At 49.3% G+C, this 22,397-nt stretch overlaps 1 protein-coding gene across 4 annotated transcripts in view; it reads right to left on the bottom strand.

The window, feature by feature from the left end:
* Window positions 1–22,397, bottom strand: part of GALNT18 (polypeptide N-acetylgalactosaminyltransferase 18) — a 337,221-nt gene that overhangs the window by 156,361 nt on the left and 158,463 nt on the right. For all 4 annotated transcript variants that reach the window (XM_068556029.1, XM_068556028.1, XM_068556030.1 and 1 more), the window contains exon 2: window positions 14,483–14,675. In XM_068556029.1, coding sequence (XP_068412130.1) covers window positions 14,483–14,675 — 193 coding nt within the window. The remainder of the gene's footprint in view (window positions 1–14,482; window positions 14,676–22,397) is intronic.

Below are 22,397 nucleotides of genomic sequence, written 5' to 3' on the forward strand. Positions count from 1 at the left end.
ACGCCACAGTGAGCTGTGCAAAGGCCCAGTGGGGCAAAGGGAACCGTGCTGTGACTAGAGAGGAGGTGATGGAGGGAACCAGCTCATGGAACTGCAGCAAAGGGCAGAAGGAGATGAGGAGGTGGAGGGAGGGACTTAAATGAAGGAGAAAGACTGGAATGACTCCTTAAGCTCAACAGACCCTTTCCAAAAACTTTGTTGTTGTTGTGAATAGTACTGTTATAACAGAAATTAAAAGGTTGCTGGTTAACAGTCAAATAATTCTTCTGGCTAGTGCTTATTTATGGTTATCAAGACCAGCAGCTGGCCTTTCCTTAAGCATGGAGACTGACAGAAGTATTAACATACAACCTACTTGCTAACTGCAGTTTAAAAATAATCCTTTATATGGTCAGACTACTAGCACATGACCTTTATTTTTCTTTTATGAAAGTGTAATGAACAGCTCCTAATAAGGTCAATATATCAGTACACTGTCAGTTCACTGTCCGTCCCACTAACTCCACCAGCATGAAGACTGGGACCCTACGTCTGTCCCCACTTCTCCAGGGGTTTCCTCTGAGTTCTCAGAGCCTCACTATCTGAAGCTTCAGGTGGTTCTCAAGTCTTTTCCAGAGTTAGGGGTGAACTGCCTTCTCCTCCTCTCTTCCCTTCTTAATTCTCAGCCTAACCACTCCATTTCCGCCTTCCAAGGAGACCAAGTTGAATGTCTCCCAGTAACGGCCACGGCCGTCCTGATGGCTTGAGCAGCTGCTGTGTCTAGGATCTGCCTCCTGATGATCTTTCTGCAAGCAGAGTGGAAATGTTACATTTGTTTTACAAGCTAAACTCTGCTGATCACTATGTTCGCATGAAAGACTCTTTCGAACAAGGTCGTTACTTAACAGCCCTTTAGAACAGAACACCTAGGAGAGTGCATCACGTTTGTGTGTGTTTATTGCCTGTCTCCCTCTACTATAATGACCCTCCCTGAGAGCAGGGACTTTATTTTGCTACTGTGCTAGCTCCCAACCTTAAGCCAGGGTGTGGCATATAGTAGGTTTTTGGAATTGAACAAAACTAACAGGTTTATTTAGTTTATCCATGCATACTTCGGAGATATTGCGGGTTCGGTTCCAGACCACTGAAATAAGGCAAATGTTGCAATACAGTGAGTCACATAAATGTTTTGGTTTCCCAGTGCATTTAAAATTATGTTTCTACTACACTGTAGTGTATTAAGTGTACAATAGCATTATGTCCAAAAAAACCCCAATGTACATGCCTTAATTAAAAATATTTTATTGCTAAAAAATGCTAACCATCATATGACAACACAAATCTTCAATGTGTAGAAAATGCAGTATCTGCGAAGTGCAGTAAAGTGAAATACAATAAGACAAGATATGCCTGCATAAGGCCTAAATTTCACATGCGTGCCACTGATCTCAGCACGCTCCTTTCATACAAGCCTCCTCCCTCTGAAGGAGAGTCAGGTCCTCTCCCACCAGCAGGCCCCTCCTATTCCACCCTCCCTCCCCTGGATATGTGGCCCCAATTGCTCACTTTCAGTCTCCAGCAGGCTCTCAGTTCCTTTGCACTGTAATTAAGTGATCCCTCCAGGCCAAACGTCCTGACCTCCTTAAATCCTTCCTTCTTCCCCTTCTGCCCTGGGAGCCGCTCAGGGCCCTCCCAGGAACAGCCACGGTGCTTTTTCTCCACACCTCATGGCATCTAACCTAAACCTGGGTCTGCGTGAGCAGGCAGGTGAAGGGTAGGCAGGTTAAGAAAGACGAGGTGGGATAGTTTATAGGGAGAGAACATTGCAGGGGAGGGGTCACCCAGATGCTGACCCAGCTGTGCCCCAACTTGCTGAGTAATCCTGGGCAAGCCATTTCCCTGCTCTCCATATCTTGTCACAGATTAAGGGAGGTAGAAGCAATGATCAGAGGTGTCTTCTCTGTACAGTTCAGGATCTTCTATCTCACATGTGGTGAATGGAAGATGTCTCACTAAAGAAATAGTTTGCAAACTTCCCTCCTAGCCAGTGCCTGGTCGTCACCAAATGCCACAAGACGCATACATCCCCTTACCACTGTTGTGACTAGGCACGGTGACCAACTCATCCTGGTCTGCCCAGGACTCTCCCAGTTTCAACACTGAGAGTCCCGAGCACACTGGGATGGGTTGGTCATCCTATGACTAGACCACAGCTTCCTGATGGTAGGGGCAGATCTTGCTCATGACTGCATGCCCTCTGCCCGGCACTGTTCCTGGCCATCAATAGGCATTCAGCCTGCATCTCTTGAATAAACTGATAGCATCCGTTTCAAAGTCCCCAACACACACACATTCACACAGTATGATTGCTACCTTTGTTTCAACATCAAAGCAGAACTTACATGGCTGAGAGGAGAGGCCAAAAGAGGGAAGAAGAACAGCACGTCAGGTGAGATGTCTGCATACCTGCCGGTCACACTCACCATCATCACTGCCAGATACTGAACTCAGGACAGAAGCCTGCCTGCAGCGGGGCAGCCCAAGGCCTTCCAAAGAAGTTGTTCCAGACCCGAGCCCAGCAATTCTGTTCCCGAGTCCGGCCACTTCACCCACAAACCAGCACCAGCCTCTGCCCGAGGGCTGTGCCTCTCATATTCACACACTGAGATGTTCTCCCCCAGCACCTGCATCCTCCTGGGTCTGGCCAGCACAGCCTTTGCTCCCAGAGCCTGCCGTCCCCACCTGCTCTGGTGTCTGCCTCTGTCCTCCCCTTCTCCGCTCGCCTCTCCAGAGAAGGGCCAGGGGACGTGAGAATCAGAGGAGCCACCAGGTGTAACTGGCCCTTCCCTATTTATGCTCCTTGAGAAAGCCTGACTGTACCAGACCGGTCCCTTACACATTTTGAGAAGACGTACACTCTCTTGTAAAATTAACCATAAAAGTTCCCTTTTTATTTTATTCTTGTTCAAAGTTGAGCCATTTTCCACTAGAGATAAAAACAAGGCATTTCTGAGAGGGGAGTACTATGGCTGTCTAATAAGCCGGGACTGATGGTCATGACAAAGTCAACCACATCCATCTCTGCACACAGAGGTGGTGTGGGTATGGAAGCGGCTATGTAGGGAGCCTCCCAGCAGAGCTCCCTGACACGGTTTGGAGCTGTTGATGAGGCAAGTTTATATCAAAAGCCTTAGCGCTGCCACTACCTGCGAGAGGCAGGGAAGCAGTGGCAGACTAAGGAAGGCCGAGCCAGGCACCCTGCCACTGGGTACCGCCCAGGGCAGCAGCCAGACACCCCCATCTTGGACCGATGGATTCTCCCCTCCCTGTGAGCTCGGCAAATCTACGAGCTCCCGGTCCATCAGAGCATGACTCATGGAGGCTGCTTGACCTCTTCCAGAGCAAAGATCAAAGTAGAATGTGAGCTGTGGTCTGCCGGCCAATGTGTACAGGGAACCAGGTCCAACTATGCCTGGATTCTGGGAGTGGAGGAGGGAACGACCTGGACCAAACAGAGAGAAGATGACACTCCCAGGTACCCACTCCCCTGAGTGCCCAAAGCCCCTCTTTCTTCCCAGGTTTCTCCTAGAGAGGCTCTACCCTGTACCCATGGTCAGCACACAAGGGTTCAGCTGCACCATTAACCACCTAGAGCATAAACCCTGGGATCAGCAGTGCCTTCTTGTCCCTTACGGCTATCTGTGTCCTCACTCCGGCCTCCACCCTTCTACCTGTACCCACAGGACTTGCTTGATCCTCCTCTGGCCTCACTTGGGTACACTTCTGGCTTCTTCCAGAACTTTCCAGATTAGATAGGCTCCCAGCCTGCCAGCGACCAGTCTGTTGGGCTTAATGAGAGCCGAGGATGAAGGCAATATGGGGGTTCTCACTGGGCATGACTGCAGTCAAGACATCCACTCCCTGTGCCTGGCACCTCTATCACCACAACCTCTGGAGCTCAGAGACTGCACGGTACAGCTACCCCTACTGCCCAGGGACTCCTCACAGGATATCTGGAAGTAACAATAGTACTAATTTCCATTTACTGAGTGCTTATGATTTGCCATAAACCATGCTAAGAGATATACGGATGTTTTTACTCTTTTTTCCCCCCTCTGAACTTTATTCCTTCCTACAGTCTTATATAGTAAACATTTTATCCCCATTTTACAGATGAGGGAAATAGGGCTGAGGCAGTAAGTTATCTTCCAGGGCTTACACCTGGGCTCATTTGCCTCCAAAGCCAGTACTCATAGTTCCTGCTAAACTAGGGTCTGTACCTTCTTTCCACACCCACCCAGAGATCATCTGTCCAGACACTGGTGTTGTGATAACCCAGAGACCTGGTGGAGGGAGGGGCAAAATGGAAGTCACTCCAGGTCAACTCAGATGAAAGATGGGGCAGATGTAGTGTGTCTAGTAGGATGATGTGGACTAACATGATAAAATACTACTGGGCATGCGAAGCCTAAAATTGTCTTCCTGTCCCATTGCTCCCATTGAGATAAACCCCCCCTATATATACTCCTTGTATGAAGCTGTCTGTGTCCTCTGCCAGGTGGCCTTACCATTCTGCCCACAACTCATGGGACCAGAGACTGCTTCCTGAGCTCCACGTAGCTATCGACGGGCTGGCGGTCAGTGTACAGAGCAGTCTAGCCCAGGAGCTCTTATAGCCAGATCTCATAATATTGGAAGAAGGACCAGCAGCCCTATCAAGCCCTTTCTCATGGCGAGGTTGAACATGAGGTACCCTAAGAAGGTGGAAGCAGAAATGATGGGGGAGGAAACAGAACACTGTCACTGAGTGAGCTGCAGATGTGGACAGTCACTGTTAGAGACACGGCACTCTAAGAGATGAACAAAAAGGATGCAGACTCGAGCCTGTCCAGGATGTCCTGAGCCACGCTGCCCTCCTCCAGAGCCTGGATACGTGGCTTCCGCTGGTGTGATTATGTGACTGTGTAGACACTGGCCTACAAAGAATCCCAGCCATCTGTGGTCATCTGAGTGAGTTCAGTGCCTTCCTCCATGAGAGCACACCTACCCCAGCAAAGAAAGACCCACTGCACTTCCTGGATTGGGATCGGATCCCCCTGTTAGACTCTCACAGCCTCCTTCGTTTTTCTTATATGCTATGGCAATGTGTTTTTACGTGGTTATTTAACAGACGTCAGTGTCTCCACTCGACCATAAGCTGCATGAGGTCAAGACCATATCTGCTTTGCTCACCAGGTCCCCTTTGTGCCTCACACAGTGTCCAGCACAGAGTACAAACTCAGAAAGCACCGGGTATCTGGATGAACGAACAAATGAATAAATGCTCGAATAGCAAACAGTGGAATGAATGCAGGCCCGGGAAAGCGTTGTGGGTGGGAATCCCACTGCGGCCTGACAGAATGGGAATCATGGAGTTGAACACATACTCCCTGCCTGACCACAGCAATAAGCCCAGATCATCCAATAAGCCAGAGGGTGTGCATGGAGCTAGTGGGGCTACCTAGTGTAGTCAGGGGCTTCGGGGGCCTGGCAGGAGGCCACGTCTGGCTCAGATGTGGAGGAGACAATGGACACCTGAGAACAGGAGTTTTAACAGTCTGCAAGGCAAAAGAAATGGGCCACAGCCTGATCCTGGAAGAGCATCTGACACCGGAATCACTACAGGTAAACTTCTAAGTAGATGTGATCATCAAAATGTCCAGCTTTCATCCAGAGGCAGAAGTTCTACAAACATCCTTTCAGGGGACTCTGCTGATTTAGTGAAAGGATCTGCTATGTTAAATGTAGATTGTAAGTGGAACAAGAGGGAAATGAATCAATTAAAATGTAAACAGCCAATGGGAAGCAGGTTGACCATTTGTTCCTAAAACATCTTATTAGAAATCCAGGGAAAATGGGGTCCCTGGGACTACATGGACAGCCCCCCAGGGAATAAAAGTCAGCTGGCTCTGGTGGAAAAATCACACAAGGGACCGAGCATCTCCTTGTGGGAAGTTTGTGGGTGAGCGGGCTAGGCCAGTGGCAAGGAGAGCTGAGGAACGTGGGGTAGGGGCAGGCAGCCCGACAGGTGGGAAAAAGGAGGACGGGGCATCTCTGCTCTCCAGCAGAGCCTTGCTCCGGCCTCTGATGCCCAGCACTCTGGGGCTGGGGAGAAATCACTCTGTCCTACACTGCCTACCTGGCCCTCCTCACCCAGTGCCAGGATGGAAGGCCTGTCCCGTGTGGCTCCTTGTCTACTTTGTGGTCCTTCTGGTACTTAAAGTCATGACCATGTCCCCCAGGCCAACTCTTTTACAAATCAGAGACCCAGATAAAAAGTAGCAAAAAGTTAAATAGCAGTTACTATGATGTCAGGCAATGTTCTAAGAGCTCTATGTATAGTAAACATTCAATCTTTGTATTACCATCTCTAATTTACAGATAGGAAAACCAAGACACAGAGAGGCTAGGTAACTTGCTGGAGGTCAACCAGCTTTGTAAGTGACAGACCTGGCCTTGGATCCCAGGGAATTGGGTTCTACATATCACTCTGTAATCTAGCAAAAACTTCAGCTGTTTGTCAGGTTACTCAGTTTTTCTCCTGAGTCGTTCTCTAAACATATGCCACTTTCTCTGTATCCCATAAAATCCAATTCTGCAGTTGTGAGCCGAGTAAAACAAAACTATTACCTCCTCATTTTAAGACGTTAATACATCTCAAGATTACATCAGCTTTAAGAACAACTATGTGATACTATTGGCCCATAATGTGTTTCATTAACTAGGATCCAGAAGCATTTTCCCAGATTGTTCCAGTTAAGAAGTATTTCTCCCTATGTTTGCGTAGTCAGCATTTTTGATGCAACAGCAGAACCATTACTCAGGGTGCTGATTTTACCCCCTTTGTCCTGAGGCTGCCCTCATGGAAGTCTCATCTTTCAAAGACTTCTGGGTCATCTCCACAGAGCCAAAATCCCAAACTAGAAAAGCTCCCCTAGGCAGGGCGGGGCAAGGGGCCTGAGTAGTGTCCTGGAGACACAGACCCAGGTAAAAATACTGGCTCTGCTACATACCACTGTGGGGAGATTGACCAAGTTTCTTAACCTTGCAAATATTCAGTATTCTCCTATATAAAATGGAAATAATAATAACTACCCCAGAGAGACGAGAGGATAAAGTTAAAGGACAACATAGACATTAAGCAGTTTGCACAGTGCCTGCCACATAAGTGAGCAAGTGGTGGCTCTTGGTGTAAATCCTTAGCCCCAGCGTAGCAACCCCCAGATGATCCAGCAATCATGTCCCAGCTCCTCACCTGAAACCACCCCCCTTCCCTGCCAGGACCGGATATATAACTTGTGGGGCTCAGTGCAAAAGGAAAATATGGTGGCCCCTGTTGAAAAATTATTAAGAATTTTACCACAGCAACAGCAGATCATTAAACCAAGTGCAGAGCCCTTCTAGCCTTCTCAGGATCCTGTGCAAAAGGGGCCACCATATAGTGTCCTGATACTAATACTGCCGCTGTAAACAAGTTCTGCAAACTTGGTGACTTCAAATGACACAAATTTGTTATCTTCTGGTTCTGGAGGCCAGAAGTCTGACAAAGGTCTCACTGGGCTAAAATCAAAGTATCAGCAGAACTGCATTCCTTTCTGTAGGTTCTAGGTGATAATCTGTGAGATACTGTTCTTGCCTTTTCCAGTATCTAAAGGCTGCCCACATTCATGGCTCTTTTCCATCTTCAAAGACAGCAATGGCTGGTTGAGTCCTTCTAACATAGCCATCTCTCTGGCTTATTCTTCCACTTTCAAGTGCCCTGTGATTACATTGGGTCCAACCAGATAATTCAGGATGATCTCCTTATTTTACTCAGCTGATTAGCAACCTTAATTCCACCTGCAACCTTAATTCTCCTTTGCCATGTAACATACCATATTCACAGGTTCCAGAGATTAGGACGTGGACACCCTTGGGAGGCCATTATCCTGCCTACCATACACACTCATGAAGCCAGCACTGTTGACACCCAAAGTTCAGAGATCTCAGATGCCTGTCTAGAGGCTGCACCGTGAAGACGCCATGGCCCTCCGATCCATACACACAAACCTGGTGACCATCCTCATAGTGGTGGCAGCAAATACCCACAGCCACCTTAGATGGACCCTAACCTGCTCCTAGGGGGACCCAGAGCCCTGGCTCCAGGCTGCATTCTTTCTCTTCTATAATCTCATCCTGCTTCTTTCCACTTGGATGTTCACACAGGGTCTCTCCAGCTCAGGACTCAGGGCTCCTTTGTGGGTGGGTATGTGTGGATCTGCCCCAGTTGCTCCCACCTGGGGCTGCAGAAAATAGTCCAATCCCCTTTACCAGCCCCTTGTGCCTCAGCCCCAGGCCTTAACCTACCAGTCAACCCAAGAGCCAGTCCACCCTCACTCCTGGGAGGGATATGGACCTCAGGGGATGCTGGCGAGAAAGGCAACATCATTACTGATGGCTCAGGGGCCTCTGAGGATCTGCCAGCAAGAGGCAGGAAGCAATACCTGCTGGAGGCTCTGCTCTGAGCTACCTTAGAGGTAGGCCATAGAGTTGTCATGGCAATGTGACGGCCCTGAAGCCGGAGCCCACGAGCCCCTCCTTTTCCTACCCATACCCAATGCCCACTAGATTAGGGGCTCATCCCTTATATCCCCTGGCCCCTGTATGGAAATAATACCCACTGCCTGCAGGAAAGAATGAGGCAGGCACCGGCTGCTGTGGAGCTGGTGAGTACCAATATGCTAACTACCCCACCTGCCATCACTGGGGTGGGAGGCCCACCCTTACCTTCCTGTCCTGATCTGGCAAGCTTGCTTTAGCCCTCCACGATCCTCCTTCCCCACAATCACAACCCATTTTCTCAGTGACCTCCCTAAAGATGTTGCCTCCATCCTCCCCCTCCATCCCACAGGCAAAGCACTTCCTTGATCTCTTTCTCACACCATAATTTTTCAAAAAGTTGATGTTTAATTTATATGCAGTGAAATGCACAGATCTTAAGTGTGTAGTTCGATGTGTTTTGACAAATATATATACCTCTGTAGTCCACACCCCAATCAAGACTTGTCTTTCCCTTCTTCTCTTTTTGCCTCTGGGAGGTTATTTCGGAGGCTACAGATAAGAAGGAGCAGGTGGGACACTGGGAGGCAGGAGGAGGGACATAGAGAAAGCCATGGGGATGTTTGGAGCTTGTATCTGGGGACATGAGGGATGGAGTAAAGTCCAGCCAGACTGAGATGCAGACTTTCTCCCCTTCGATCCTGAGGCCCCGGTGTCTTTCACCCCAGGAAGCAAGAAGGCAAACCCCTGTCCAGATGTGGCAAAGGCTTCACGTGGGGTGAGGTCTAGGAGGCTCACCAGAAGAGGCAACCACTGTCCTGTCTCCCCTGGGTCTTCCCACCTGGATGGCCAAGGGGCCTGCTCTGTTCTTATTACAATAATGCAGGAAGAATGAATGGCACTTTGACTTCACCGAAAGCCAAGTGTCCTGGTGCCCGGAGGAAATACGTCTTCTCTCTGCATGGATCAAAGACCCCAGATGAGGCTAATGAAACTGTGGCATTTCCAGTTCCCATGTCCTTCTGAGGCAGGAGATAGATGGGCCTCAGGCTGAGCCGCTGGAGCTTGTTCCCTGTGGACAGATACTCCAAAATAGCCAGAGCAAGAGAGGAGCTGAGCCCTGCCCAGATAAAAGATAGAAACCACATATCTCTCATTCTTGAGGTCAAGGAGACCTTCCCGACTACACATGCGCAGAAAAGATCCTTGAAGGTCAAAAAGGGAGTGATGTCAACCTATCCATAGGCTTCTTCGCTAGAATCCATCTTGGCTAAGAGATGGGCGCGTGCACATGGGACGACCCTCACGTAAACCAAATAAGGACTCAGAACCAGGCAAAGCAAGATCACTGCCAAAGGAAACCCAGAAGAAATGCCCCATATAAGTGATTCAAACTACCACGAGGGTGCTACTCTCTCTCTGAGTCCACCCGTGTGTGCCTATTCACACGTACTCTTTTTTCCTCCTAATAAACACTTTACTTGTTTCACTACTTTCCGTCTGTTTGTAGAAGTTTATTTCTACAAAGCTGATGGGCCAGAGCCTTGTCACTGGCCACTGGTCCCTGGTGGTCTAATGGCTAGGATTCAGCGCTCTCACTGCCGTGGCCTGACTTCAGCCTCTGGCTGGAGAACCGAAATCCTGCTTCAAGCCAAGGCCACCTGAGATGACTTCCATTTCCAGGGGAGGGTGGCCAAAACTGGTAAAGGGAGGCTCCTTGCAGACATCAACCTCCAGGTGCTGCTTCCCCGAGCAGAGGCCCCAGGAGGACCGGGCTTCCGTGGGTGTCAAGTGCAGTCCCTGACTTACTAGAAACCTGCATGGATGACTCCTTCCCAAGGAGGCAGGAGATCCTCTGCAAGTTTTCTGGTCACTTGCCTTCTGATACCATCACCTTCCACTCTGGATCCCACTACAGTGTAAGCTTCTTGAGGTTTCGCTGTCTGACGCTTTACTGGGTACCTGGCACACACTTGGTGCTCAATAAATATTTATTGGATGAATAAACTAATGAAGCCTACCTAGCAACCAGTTGGATGGATTTTTTTCCTTCTAGTTACCTTCTGTCCTGTGTATAAGGCACTGAGCACACTTTGGCCCTCTCTCAGCCAGATGACAAGGTGGTCAGATTACCAAGAAAGGAGACAAAATAAGGGCCCAGCCAGAGGTGATGGAAGGGAGGGTGGGGCAGAATTTGGGACACCCACTTTCTGGTCCAGGAATGAAGCCAATGAGCATAGCATCAGGGTTAGAACTTGGCAAAGTCAAGAATACAGAGAGCAGAGTGCAGAATCCAAGGATGCCTCCAGGGGCAGAAATCCCCAAGGGCAAACAGGAAGTAAAAGGAGGAAAGTCACAGGAGCTGGGACTGAAGAAAGGTACACCTGGTGTGATTCTTCTAGAGACCGTCCTTAGCATGGGGCTTCCTCTCCAGATGCTCCCTGCACCCCTACCCACCTTGCTCTAAATGCCAACATTTGCCATAGCTGAGGTTTCACTCTATGCCCTGGTAACAGGTTTGAGGTTCACTAAAACAATTTTTCCACTTCCTGAACCAGATAGGCCAATCAGCTCCATGCTATACATTGTTAAAGCAGGCCCCATCCCCACTAGAATGACACAAATGGGCACCTCAAGGCAGTGAAACACAGTGACGGTTACAAGTGCAAATTCTATTGCCAGACGGCCTGAGTTCAAATCCCACTTCTGCCACTAGTGACCTTGGGCAGATTACATAATCTCTCTGCGCCTCAGTTTCCTCTTCTGTAAAATGGAGACTAATAGTAATACTATGAAATAGTAAGAAATACATATATTGATCTCTGCCCCCAGTTCCTGACAATATTTATTATTAGTCTTGGACTAATAATAATACTGTGAAATAGTAAGAAATACATATATTGATCTCTGCCTCCAGTTCCTGACAATATTTATTTAGTCTTTGACCCATAGCCCCTAAATCCTTTGTAATTTACTGAGTGAAAGGAGTGTCTGACACAGAGGTCCCAAATCCTTTGGAATTTCCTGGGTGATCGGAGTATCTCTTTTTTTCTCAAAACAGATAAACTTTTTATTGAATTATAGTTGATTTACAATGTTGTGTTAGTTTCAGGTGTACAGTAAAGTGATTTAATTATACATATATGTATATATCTATTCTTTTCCAGATTCTTTTCCATTATAGGTTATTATAAAATATTGAATATAGTTCCCTGTGCTATACAGTAGGCCCTTGTTGTTTATCTATTTTATATATAGTAGTGTGTATCTGTTAATCCTAAACTCCTAATTTATCCCTCCCCCCTCTTTCCCCTTTGGTAACCATACATTTGTTTTCTATGTCTGTGAATCTATTTCTGTTTTATAAATAACTTCATTTGTATTTTTTTTTAGATTTCACATATAAGTGATATCATATGATATCTGTCTTTCTCTGACTTATTTCACTTAGTATGATAATCTCTAGGTCCATCCATGTTGCTGCAAATGGCATTACTTCATTCATATATATATGTGTGTGTAGATATATATATAGACACACCACATCTTTTTATCCATTCATCTGTCGATGGACGTTTAGATTGCTTCCATTACTTGACTACCATAAATAGTGCTGCTATGAACATCAGGATGCATGTATCTTTTTGAATTAGAGTTTTCATCTTTTCCAGATGTATGCCCAGGGGTGGGATTGCTGGGTCATATGGTAGTTCTATTTTTAGTTTTTCAAGGAACCTCCATACTGTTCTCCATAGTGGCTGCACCAATTTACATCCCCACCAGTAGTGTAGGAGGGTTCCCTTTTCTCCACACCCTCTCCAGCATTCATTATTTATAGACTTTTTGATGATGGCCATTCTGACTGGTGTGAGGTGATACCTCATTTTAGTTTTGATTTGCATTTCTCTAATGATTAGCTATGTTGAGCATCTGTCCTGTGCCTGTTGGCCATCTGTATGTCTTCTTCGGAGAAATGTCTATTTAGGTCTTCTGCCCAGGTCAGAGTATCTTTTGATCTAATGAGGAAGATTCTTGGCAGGCTCCTGAATGAGGGTTGGTCACCAGAAAGACCAAGCCATGATTAGAAGTCTGGGACTTTCAGTCCTACCCCCCATTCTCTGGAGAGAGGGGAGAGGCTGGAAAATAAGTTAATAATCAATCATGCCTACGTAATGATGCCTCCATAAAAATCCCTAAAATATGGAATTCAGAGAGCATCCAGGTTGGTGAGCACATCCACATGTTGGGAGGGTGCTGCACCCCCAACTCCACAGGGACAGAAGCTCCTGAGGTTGGGACCCTTCCAGACCTCACCCTCTGTCTCTCTCCATGTGGCTCTCTTCCCATGGAGCCCGACACAGGGTAAAAGTCACATACCTTGCAACAGTTAACAGAGCCCTTCTCTGCAATTCTTAACCTGGGCTGTGCATGGGAATCACCTGAGAACTCTAAACAACATGGGCACTGAGTTCCACCTCTGGAAACTCTTGCCCAATTGGTCTAGGGTAGAGCCTGGTATCAGGATTATTTTAAAGCTCCCAGAGGAGTTGAATGTGTAGGCAAGTTTGAGAACTACCAACCCCCCACCCCGACTTGATCTGCTTCCTGTTGCCCCTCTGATCTCATCTCCAACTACTGCCTTCTAGCTTGCTCTGTTCCAGCCACAAGGACCTCCTTCCTTTTCTTCAAACATGCCAGGCACATGTTGACTTCAGGAACTTTGCACATGCTGGTCCCTCTGCCCAGAAAGTTTTTCCCCTGAGTATCCACATGGCTCACTTCCTCATCTCCTCTAGGTCTTTGCTCAAATGTCACCTTCTTAGTGAGGCCTTCTCTGACCATCTCATTAAAAATTCAACCCCTCCTCCTATTCCAGGCTGTTCCAATCTCCCTCTTCCACCTTACATTTCCCCACAGTACTTACTACTATCTAACCTGCTACGTAGGTGACTTTGCTTTGTTTATTATCTGTCCTCACCTAACTAGAATAGAACACAAGCTCCCCGAGGGTAAGGATTCCTGTTTTGTTCACTGCTCTATCTCTGGGTCTAGACTATTCTGTCACATAATAAGTGCTCAATAAATATCCTTTAAATGAACGTATACTCTTCTCTCCCCTTGTAGATCCTCAGCTGCTCTTTCATCCCTAGAGCCCAGCCAAGTTCTCCTGGGCCAAGAAAAACCACACCCAACTAAATGGCATACATCAGGTACTCAATAAATGTCTATGAAACTGAACTGAACTCTCCTTCCCAAAGAATATAGCCCCCAAGCCCAGCAGCAAGATCTTTTCTGAAAACTCCAGATATAAGCTCACTGTGGTTTGCAGCTTTAAGAAAATTTTAAAAATAAGGGGAAAGTGGGGAAAAGAAGGCGTTGGTGGGGAGCTCACAAAAGTTAATGAGATTTTCTCAGCTACGGTACATGCCCACATTTTTAATAATTAGGAGTAATAAAAATTCTAACTGAACCTTAAAGGAACATCTTCTGTAACGAAGAGAGAAGTCAAGACAGACTTCTCTGTTGGGTGTAATGACTTGTTAGCCTCAGAAGATGGATGTACTTTAAAAAACTAATTTACAGAAAAAAAATAGTTGTTCATAAAAATGCAACTGATTGGGTTAAAATGACTTATTAACAGGAATGCCAGATGATTCTCGTTCCCTTAAGGATTAAACTAGGTTGTTAATCCTCCAAATTTCTAATGGGAGAAAGCCTTCCCCCTGCTTAGCAGATGGAGAAACTGAGGCTGGGGGAGTAGGGAGAGAGTGACTTGCCTGATGCAGGCCAAGGGGGCAGACCCTGGCTGAAGCCGGGAAGAGACCCAGGAGTCCAGACACCAAGTCCTAGCTCTGTCCCCAGCACCGTGGTGACCCCACCTCCCCACTTGCAGGTCAACAAGGGCCCGGCCACTAACTCTGCTCACCCACTGGGTCTGAGGTCAGGCAGGGGCCGGTCGAGGGGTAGGCGGTCACTGAGGTAGGCATTGTAGCCGTAGTACTGGAACTGCTTCAGGGCCACACGCCGGCCTTCGGGGCTGAGCTCCTGGCCCCAGTGTGCAAACAGAGAGGAGTCTGTGAAGGGCTCAGCCTCTGCCTCCTCAGGTTTGGCGGGGGCCTCTGGAGAAAGAAGGGATAAGGAGACAGTGGGTCAGAGTGCACCCCTGCATATACCATGACAACCCCTTTCCCTTCCTCACCATTGCCTTGGGTAAAACAATCTTAGCCCCAACTTTGGGGGTGGGGGAAGGGAGACTAGACTCTTCATGCTTCCGCAAACTCATTTATCCATCCATACATCCATTCACCCACCCAACAACCACTAGCGCAACGGATATAGAAATATACCCAACAGGGTCTGCTGGGAAGCCGATGGGTGTGATCCTGATGCCCCATGGCTTTCAGTTAGAACCTTCTCCTTTCCCAGTCTGCCTTCCCATCAGAGATGCCGGTCCCAGCCCGTGAATGGGACTTCTGCTTCTCTTTCCCCAGATCGCACCCCCATTCCCTGCCAGCTCTGAACCTGTCCCACACCCAGGTCCCCGAGCTGGGCATCTGCTCCCCTGCCCAGTTCTTGCCAGTCCACCTCTGTCTCCACTGTTCTGGTCCTGCTGTGAGTTTCCTGGTCCCACCGTATGACATTCACCTGGCTGCAAGGACCCTCGGCCAGACTGCCTCCTGCTGCTTCAGGCTCTGTCCACCAGGATAGGGAATCGTTGGCACAGGGGACAGCCCTACCACCCCCAAACCTCCATGCGCTCTGGGCACTGCTCATTGGACCCTGGTAGACTTTGTGGGGGGCAGTGCTCACACCAGGTCAAGAAGAGCTCATCGTTTTCCTGGAAGCTTCCAAGAAAAATGGAAGAGGCATTATTACCTGTAAGAGCAGAGGCTTGGATTCAAATAAATCCCTGCTCCACCGTTCACTGGCTACATGACCACAAGCAAACACTCAACCTCTCGATGCCTTGATTTCCCCGCCTGTAATGTGGGAATAATAATACCCACCCACCACCCCCCAAGATCTGTGAGGATTACATACAATCATGTATATAAAACACTTGTCTCAGAATAAGTGCAAAACAAATGGTAAACAGGGTTGCTATAGCAAGGGGAGCCTGGAGGGTCATTTAAGTCCTTCTTTTATGGCGATAATGGGTAGGTCTTGCCAGGACATAGGCTGACAGGTCAAGACTATGGAATTCGTTCCCAGGGACAGGTATTCAGGCCCACCATTCAAGGTCAGCAATCAGAAAAACTGGACAGAGATGCCAAGGTCACTGGACGGTGCCTTCCATGCTCATAAACGTGATGTAAGAGACAGAGTCAGGAGCCTGGAATGAGACAGGGACCAGGAGGAAGCAGAAGGGGGGTTAGGAACAGGAGAGGCAGGCTTGGGACACTTGCCAAAGTCCCCTCAGCTGTCTGTATGGAGCCAGTAGGTGCATGCACACCTATGCCAGGTAACTTAAAGGTACAGGCTGAGACAGGCCAGGGGCTATAGGGTTCCATGGTCTTCAAGGTTGGAGAGCTCAGAGCTGCAGACCACAGCTCTTACCACCACTTCCTCCTGACGGACTCTTGGAAGAGCCAGTCTGGGAAGGGGAGGAGGCCTAGGAGTAAGAGGGGGACCCTTCCAGCACCTAGGAAGGGGTGCTGCAGGGGGAGGAAGCCCCCATCACTGGAGGTGCACAGAGGGTGTCATGGACAGAAGGGAGCTGTCGTAGCTCCCTGCAAATTAGAGAGCCGGAGATTCTGAAAGCAGAGCGAGCATGCCGATGCCAGAGACCTTAGTCAGAGAGATGCCAAAACTTGTGTAAATGGAGCTGGGACTCACAGGCGCTGGGTGAACATGTGTATGCACCTCTCCTCTTCGGGGGCCATGTCCTTGGGACATACCCCACACTGGAGATCCGTATAACTCCCGGGATAACTATCACAGCTAGCACTTGCTGAGTGTTTACCATGAGTCAGGCTCTGCCATAAGCATTTTTCACATATCGACTCAACTCACCCTACCAGGTGGGAAGTGCTACTGTCTCCATTTTACAGATAATGAAGGTGAGGCACAGAGAGGATGGGAAACTTGCCCCGGTTCACTCAGAAGGAAGTGCAGTAGCTGAGGTGCAATCTCAGGATGTCTGTCCCCCGAGGCAGTAGTCCTAACCACTAAGCGGCACTGCCTCTACAGAGCAAAGGGCTGGATAGAGGTGAATTCCAAAGACAAACATGACCTATCATCTCAGTTACCAATTTTCCTTAAAGATACAGAAGGAAACTCAGATATGTTAAACATATTAGGACATACTAAAGAGTAAAATGCAAACTACATGTGCATTTCTACGACAAAGCAAGAGCTTTTAGGACCGTGGTGCTGCTCAAAGCTCCATCCCAGAATTCAGGCTGCCTTTGGCCCCCCAGCTAGGTACGCTTGAAGGGAAACACGGGGCTCGCCTGATCTTGAAGGTCCTTGTTATCTCTCAAAAGATGGATGACTCACTCATTTGGAACGGGGGGTAGTAAAAATCTAAATCAGTGAATCAACTGAATCATACAATATTTAACAGAAATGGAGTTTTACTGCTTTCACATACCTAAATGGATATTACCAAGTAAAATGAGATAAGTTAATGAAAAAATTGTAATTCACAATTAGGCCAGTGTTTCATAAAAATGGATTATAAACATATTAAAGTCCTGGGTTCCACCACATGCTCCTGCCTTTTTACTCAGTGTGGGTACAAATGACAACAAACTTGAAAGCAGTGGGTCCTGAATAATGAGTCAGGGGCGTGACAATGGGAAGAGGTATATTTGTTGAATTTCTGCCTGAGCCAAGTACCGTGCTAGCTGATGTCCTTACCCAAGGTTATCTCTGTCATGCTCATGGGTGTGGACTCCATGAGAACAGGATGACCTCTGTCTTGTTCCCTGCTGTATCTTTGGCTCCCAGCACAGTACGTGGCTCTTACAAGGGGCTCAGTGCATCATTTTAAAATAAATCAGTTAATAAGTACCCCATAGTGGTTAGTTATTAGAGGAAACCAAAGATGAAGATGTTAAATGACTAATCTGAGGTCACCCAGTTTGTCAAGGGCATTGAAGCTTTCCTCTGCATCATGAGTGGCAAACTATGGTCTGAGGACCAAATCTGGCCCACCATCTGTTATGTAAATAAAGCTTTATTGGAACACATCACATTCACTTGCTTACATATTAGCTATAGCTGCTTTAGAGCTACAAAGGCAGAGTGGGTATGACAGAGACCATATGGCTTGCAAAGTGGAAAATATGTACTTTCTGGCCCTTTAAGAAAAAGCATGACCCCCTGCTCTACACCTTACATTTGACATCTCTTAGGTAAGGAGGCTTTGCCTCTGCTAATCCATTCATTTTGTTTCCTTAAGAGCACTGGCTGTAGAGACAGAATCCATACTCCAGCTCGACCATTTACCAGTTCAGTCTAGCTTATCTGCACTTTAGTTCCTCATCTGGAAAGTGGAATGGATACTAAAAGTACCTTCTTCATAGGCTATTGGAGTGTATTCAATGAGATGGTCCATGTAAGGAGCTTAGCACAGTGCCTGGCACATAATAAATGTTAGCTCAGTGAGCGTCAGAGGCTAAGGACCCACACAGCCTCACAGCCCACCGGGGTGGCTCTTCCACTGACACTTCTTGAGTTCAGATCACAAGGAGGAATGGCCTTGCCCTGAGGCCCCAGCTCTGGAAGATGCTGCCGCTGTGTAGCCCCCAGATGAAGGCTCTCCATGCCTACAGAGAGTGGCCTCCCCTTAACCAGTCCTAGACCCAACTCCCCTCACTCTCCACTAAGAAAGCAGACCTACAAGGAGGACCACGTCTGACGTAGTTGGAGCGGTAAAGAGGCCCCAGGCAAGAGCATCGGCTGGGTCCTCCGCAGGGGGCCAGGGGTGTCTGGACACATCTGGTGAGGGGCCAGACCCACGGATGTCTCTCACCCAGGGATGAGACCCGCCCCCCCCGCCCCCAGGAGGAGATGCAGGCTGTGGCCCCTGCTGGGGTTCAGACCTACTCGGCCATGCCTGACCAGCTGAGGGGGTGACCAGAGCGAGGTGTCTATGCCGGGGGCTGAGGGCCCCCAAGGGAAGAGGTCATTCATGGCACAGTGAACTCAGTCTGGCGGCCGAGCCAGAGTGTTTGGAGGGTCCTTAGTACAGCACAGAGGCTGTGGTCCCAGCCCATTCCTCACCCGGCCCTGGTGCTTGTCTGTGTCCTACGGAGAAGAGGCTGAGAGGGAACGCTGAAGGGCCATTTCACCAGACGGCCACACACGGGGCTCAAGCGGCGCCTGTGTTAACGCCCAGGCAGGGGAGCTATTCCTCTGCCTTCCCTGACTCACCACGAACAACCACGTGGTGTGGGCAGGAAGGGAGCCCCGGTGGGGCCTGAGGAAACCCATCGGCTGGGGAGACACTGCCATGCTATGCCCCTCTCTGCTCGGGACCTCCCATGGCCAACTGTCTCCCTCAGCCTCTGGACAGATGGCTCTACAGAGCAGAAACTGGAGAACAAGAACCAGAGCTGTCGGGGCCCCAGCAGGCCTGGGACGGCCAGTGGATGGGGAAGGAAGAACAACAGTGCAGACTGTAAGTTTGAAAGGCCCCGGACTGGCCATATGATTTGGAAATAGTTTATGAACCTACAAGCACGTATGCCAAAGTGCCACCTACTAACCATCCCCAAAGGTACTGTCCAAAGTGGCAAAGTGCCACTCAGAAATGATTTGAGGTCCACTGAGGAGGGGACTACAGACTAATCTTGGGTGTTTGCTGCAAAACCTTTGCCCCTGGAGCTGATCCCTTCGTACACTGTACCCCAAATTCCATCGCACTGGCCCTTCCAGGTGGTGAGGCCAGGCCATCACAGTGGCCCTGTGATATAGGTTCTATCATTCACATCATAGATGAGAGGAAACTGCAGGCCAGAGATGTAAAAGAACTTGACGCTGAAACCACACTCCTGACGGCGGCCCCGCCTCCACGTCGTGGGCTAGATACACGGTCTGGCTTGAGGACTGGAGAAACTTCAGGTCCCGGGACGCTGCTCAGTTGGTCTGCAATGGTTCACAGCAGCTGTTAAACCACTGAGATACCTTCACAGCGCTGGCAAACAGCTGCTTCCCAGAGTCCCTCCGGGTGGCGCTCTAACCCCAGCTGCTCTGGCCCTTTTCTTGGAATGATCCAGATCTTTCCACCAGCCAGCGACTGAAAGGTGTACGCCCGGCCCGCCCAGGAGCCCCGGATCCCGCTCCACGCTGTGACCAGCATCCATGCACATTGGTTAGCGTCTGTGCCTGGCTGGTTAAGTACAATTGGACTATTACTTGCTCGAGCCCTTCCTCCGGAGGCCCCTGTGAGAAAGAATTACGGGTTTCTGGAGACCTTTCACTCAGCTCATCCGTTCCCCATGTTAGTGCCTGGGCGTCACTGTGCATGACCTGTTTTCCAGAAAGTTCTGCCAGTGATCACAGAGGGCATCCAGGAAATGCCACAATATGGTCTCAGAGATATGCCCACAGTGCTTGACATGCAGCCCACTAATGAGAGCAGAGAATTACAGATTCAGGTCCTGACAGCTTCCATGCTAATTCACTGAGACAGGAGGGAAGTGGGGCAGGAAGGCAGCTTGCGAAGCTTTGAGCAATTAATGCACCCAAGGCCGCAGGGCTGAGCACTGAGCCCAGGCTCACCAGGCAGGCACGATGAGCACGTCTGGAGACCCAGCCAAGCCTGTGAGGCTCCTGAAGCCACTGTGCTGAAAGCAGGAGTACCTGCGTGAGGGCAGCTGTTTCAGGGAGCAGCCCGAACGAGGGCTCGCCCAGCTGCTTTTGCTCCAGAGTCTGGGCGGTGCTGAGACTGCACAATGAAGTGAAAAGAAAATGGGTTTGGGAGTGAAACCGACATTGGGATGTTGCCCAGTCCCACCCACTTCTGACCACCTGTCCCCTCTAGGACCACGTTCCTGGAGATCCCCATCTTTTGAAGCTGAGCCATTTTGTCAGCTCCTGTCATGCACTTCAGTGGAAACTCTGAGGTGCTGGTGGCTTTTCTGGAGGAGCTGCAGGAGAGGCTGTAGCCCAGACCTCTCCCAAAGCAAAAACCCAGCACCTGGCTCTGCCCTTGGATTTTAGGATGAATCCTAAAATAGCAACAGAAGGGGTTCCATTGCATGATTGTTGCTGGAGGTCAAAGTGATTCGGCGCTGGACAGCAGGACTGGCCAAGCTCTACCGAGGGGACAGACAGAGCCACCTAGGACGTGGCTCACACGGCTGAGGACCCTTAGCCCGCTGCCCACGCTGGACTGTGTGCTCATTGCAAGTGGCAGCCCTGCTTCTGGTCCCTCTGTATGGGCGCCTTTAGGACTATTACCCCAGGAAAGCAGTGGAGCCCTCTTGTTTCTTATGGTTTTTCTCGGTTTCCTATATGCCCCTCTTTCAGGCAGAGCTAAGAAGGTTTTGAGGGTGGCTGGGGAGGGGGGTCTCGCTCTGCCCTGCAGCCAGCGCTGCAGTCCGTGCTATTTTGGTTTCTGAAGCTTTGGTGTTTGGTGGTGAGATCCAGAGCCCAGGAGCAGGGAGGTGGGAGGAAGCAGGACAGCCAGGCCGGTGTCCCCGGTAACTGCCTGCCACGTGCACTGGGGCCTTAGGTCTAAGTTCATCCGGGGGACAGGCACAGACTGTCCTGTCTCCTGGTCCTCCTCCAGGAGTGTCCTGGGGACCTCCTCTCACCCCACAACTGGGTCTGCTCTTCACTCTTTCTGGACAAGCTCCACAGCCCAGCCCTGCAAGTCTCCATTTCCTTCACTGTGAAACAGGAACAGACTGCCAGGCTTCTGGGGAGAGCCACTGTGAAGTCAGCTTTTGGAAAGATGAAGGCTAAGCATTAAATAATAGAGCCAGCAGTGCTGAATAGCCCAGATAAGAATTCTTAAAAGCTGTTGCCTTTCCTTCCATTCCTTTTATTTTTTTAATAGCTTTATTGGGGTGCAATTTACATACCATAAAATTCACCCATTTCAAAAGTACAATTCAATGATTTTTAGAAAAGTTTTCTCCCGTTCTTGAGATGTCTTGTTGCACGCTTTATTTGGTGTTAAAAAGAAAAGGGCTAATTGAATATCCAGAAATGTACGTTTGCATCACCTGCCTGCTGGCTTCCCGCTGATGATGAGGGACCATTGTTCTCACTAAAGAGCCTGATGCCTGGGCCCCGCCAGCCCCAGAAGCCCAGGCAGCAGCGTCTGCAGAGCATCAAAGCCCGTTCATCGGAGCAGTGCTCACGAGGCAGGATTCACACCACCACACAGGGGGTGGTTCACCCCAGCACAGCAGCGGCTAGTCCCGGCTGCCTTCCGCTTGCCGTCGGTCGGCCGTGCCGCTTCCACGGCCCGGGATGTGTGCCCACCTCCCTTCTCTTCCAACACCCAGACCCCGGCCCAAAGTGGGGCCCCTCGGCCTGTCCCAGCCAGAGTGAGGCACCCAGAGCCTGTGGGAAGCAGGTGGTCCTGAGAGGCAGGAGGCCTCAGTCGACCCTCACCTCCAACACTGGGTAAATCTCCGTCTCCCAGTCTGTGAGAGAGACCCAGTGTTTGTGTCCCATGAGAGAGAAAAAGGAGGACTTGAGCACGTCATCGTGATGCTTTTCTTATACCTCGAAAAGCAAGACATTACGCCTCCCCTTGTACTTGGGCTCCTAAGGGGAAATTTTCAGATGTTTTATGCGCTAGGAGCCCTACTAGTAAAGAAGCGAAGTATTCTGTTGAGATGAGGGTCTTCCCCCCTCTCCACTTCTAGGCGTGCATT

Source organism: Eschrichtius robustus, chromosome 11 (assembly GCF_028021215.1).
Source record: "Eschrichtius robustus isolate mEscRob2 chromosome 11, mEscRob2.pri, whole genome shotgun sequence".
NCBI classification, from domain to species: Eukaryota; Metazoa; Chordata; class Mammalia; order Artiodactyla; family Eschrichtiidae; genus Eschrichtius; species Eschrichtius robustus.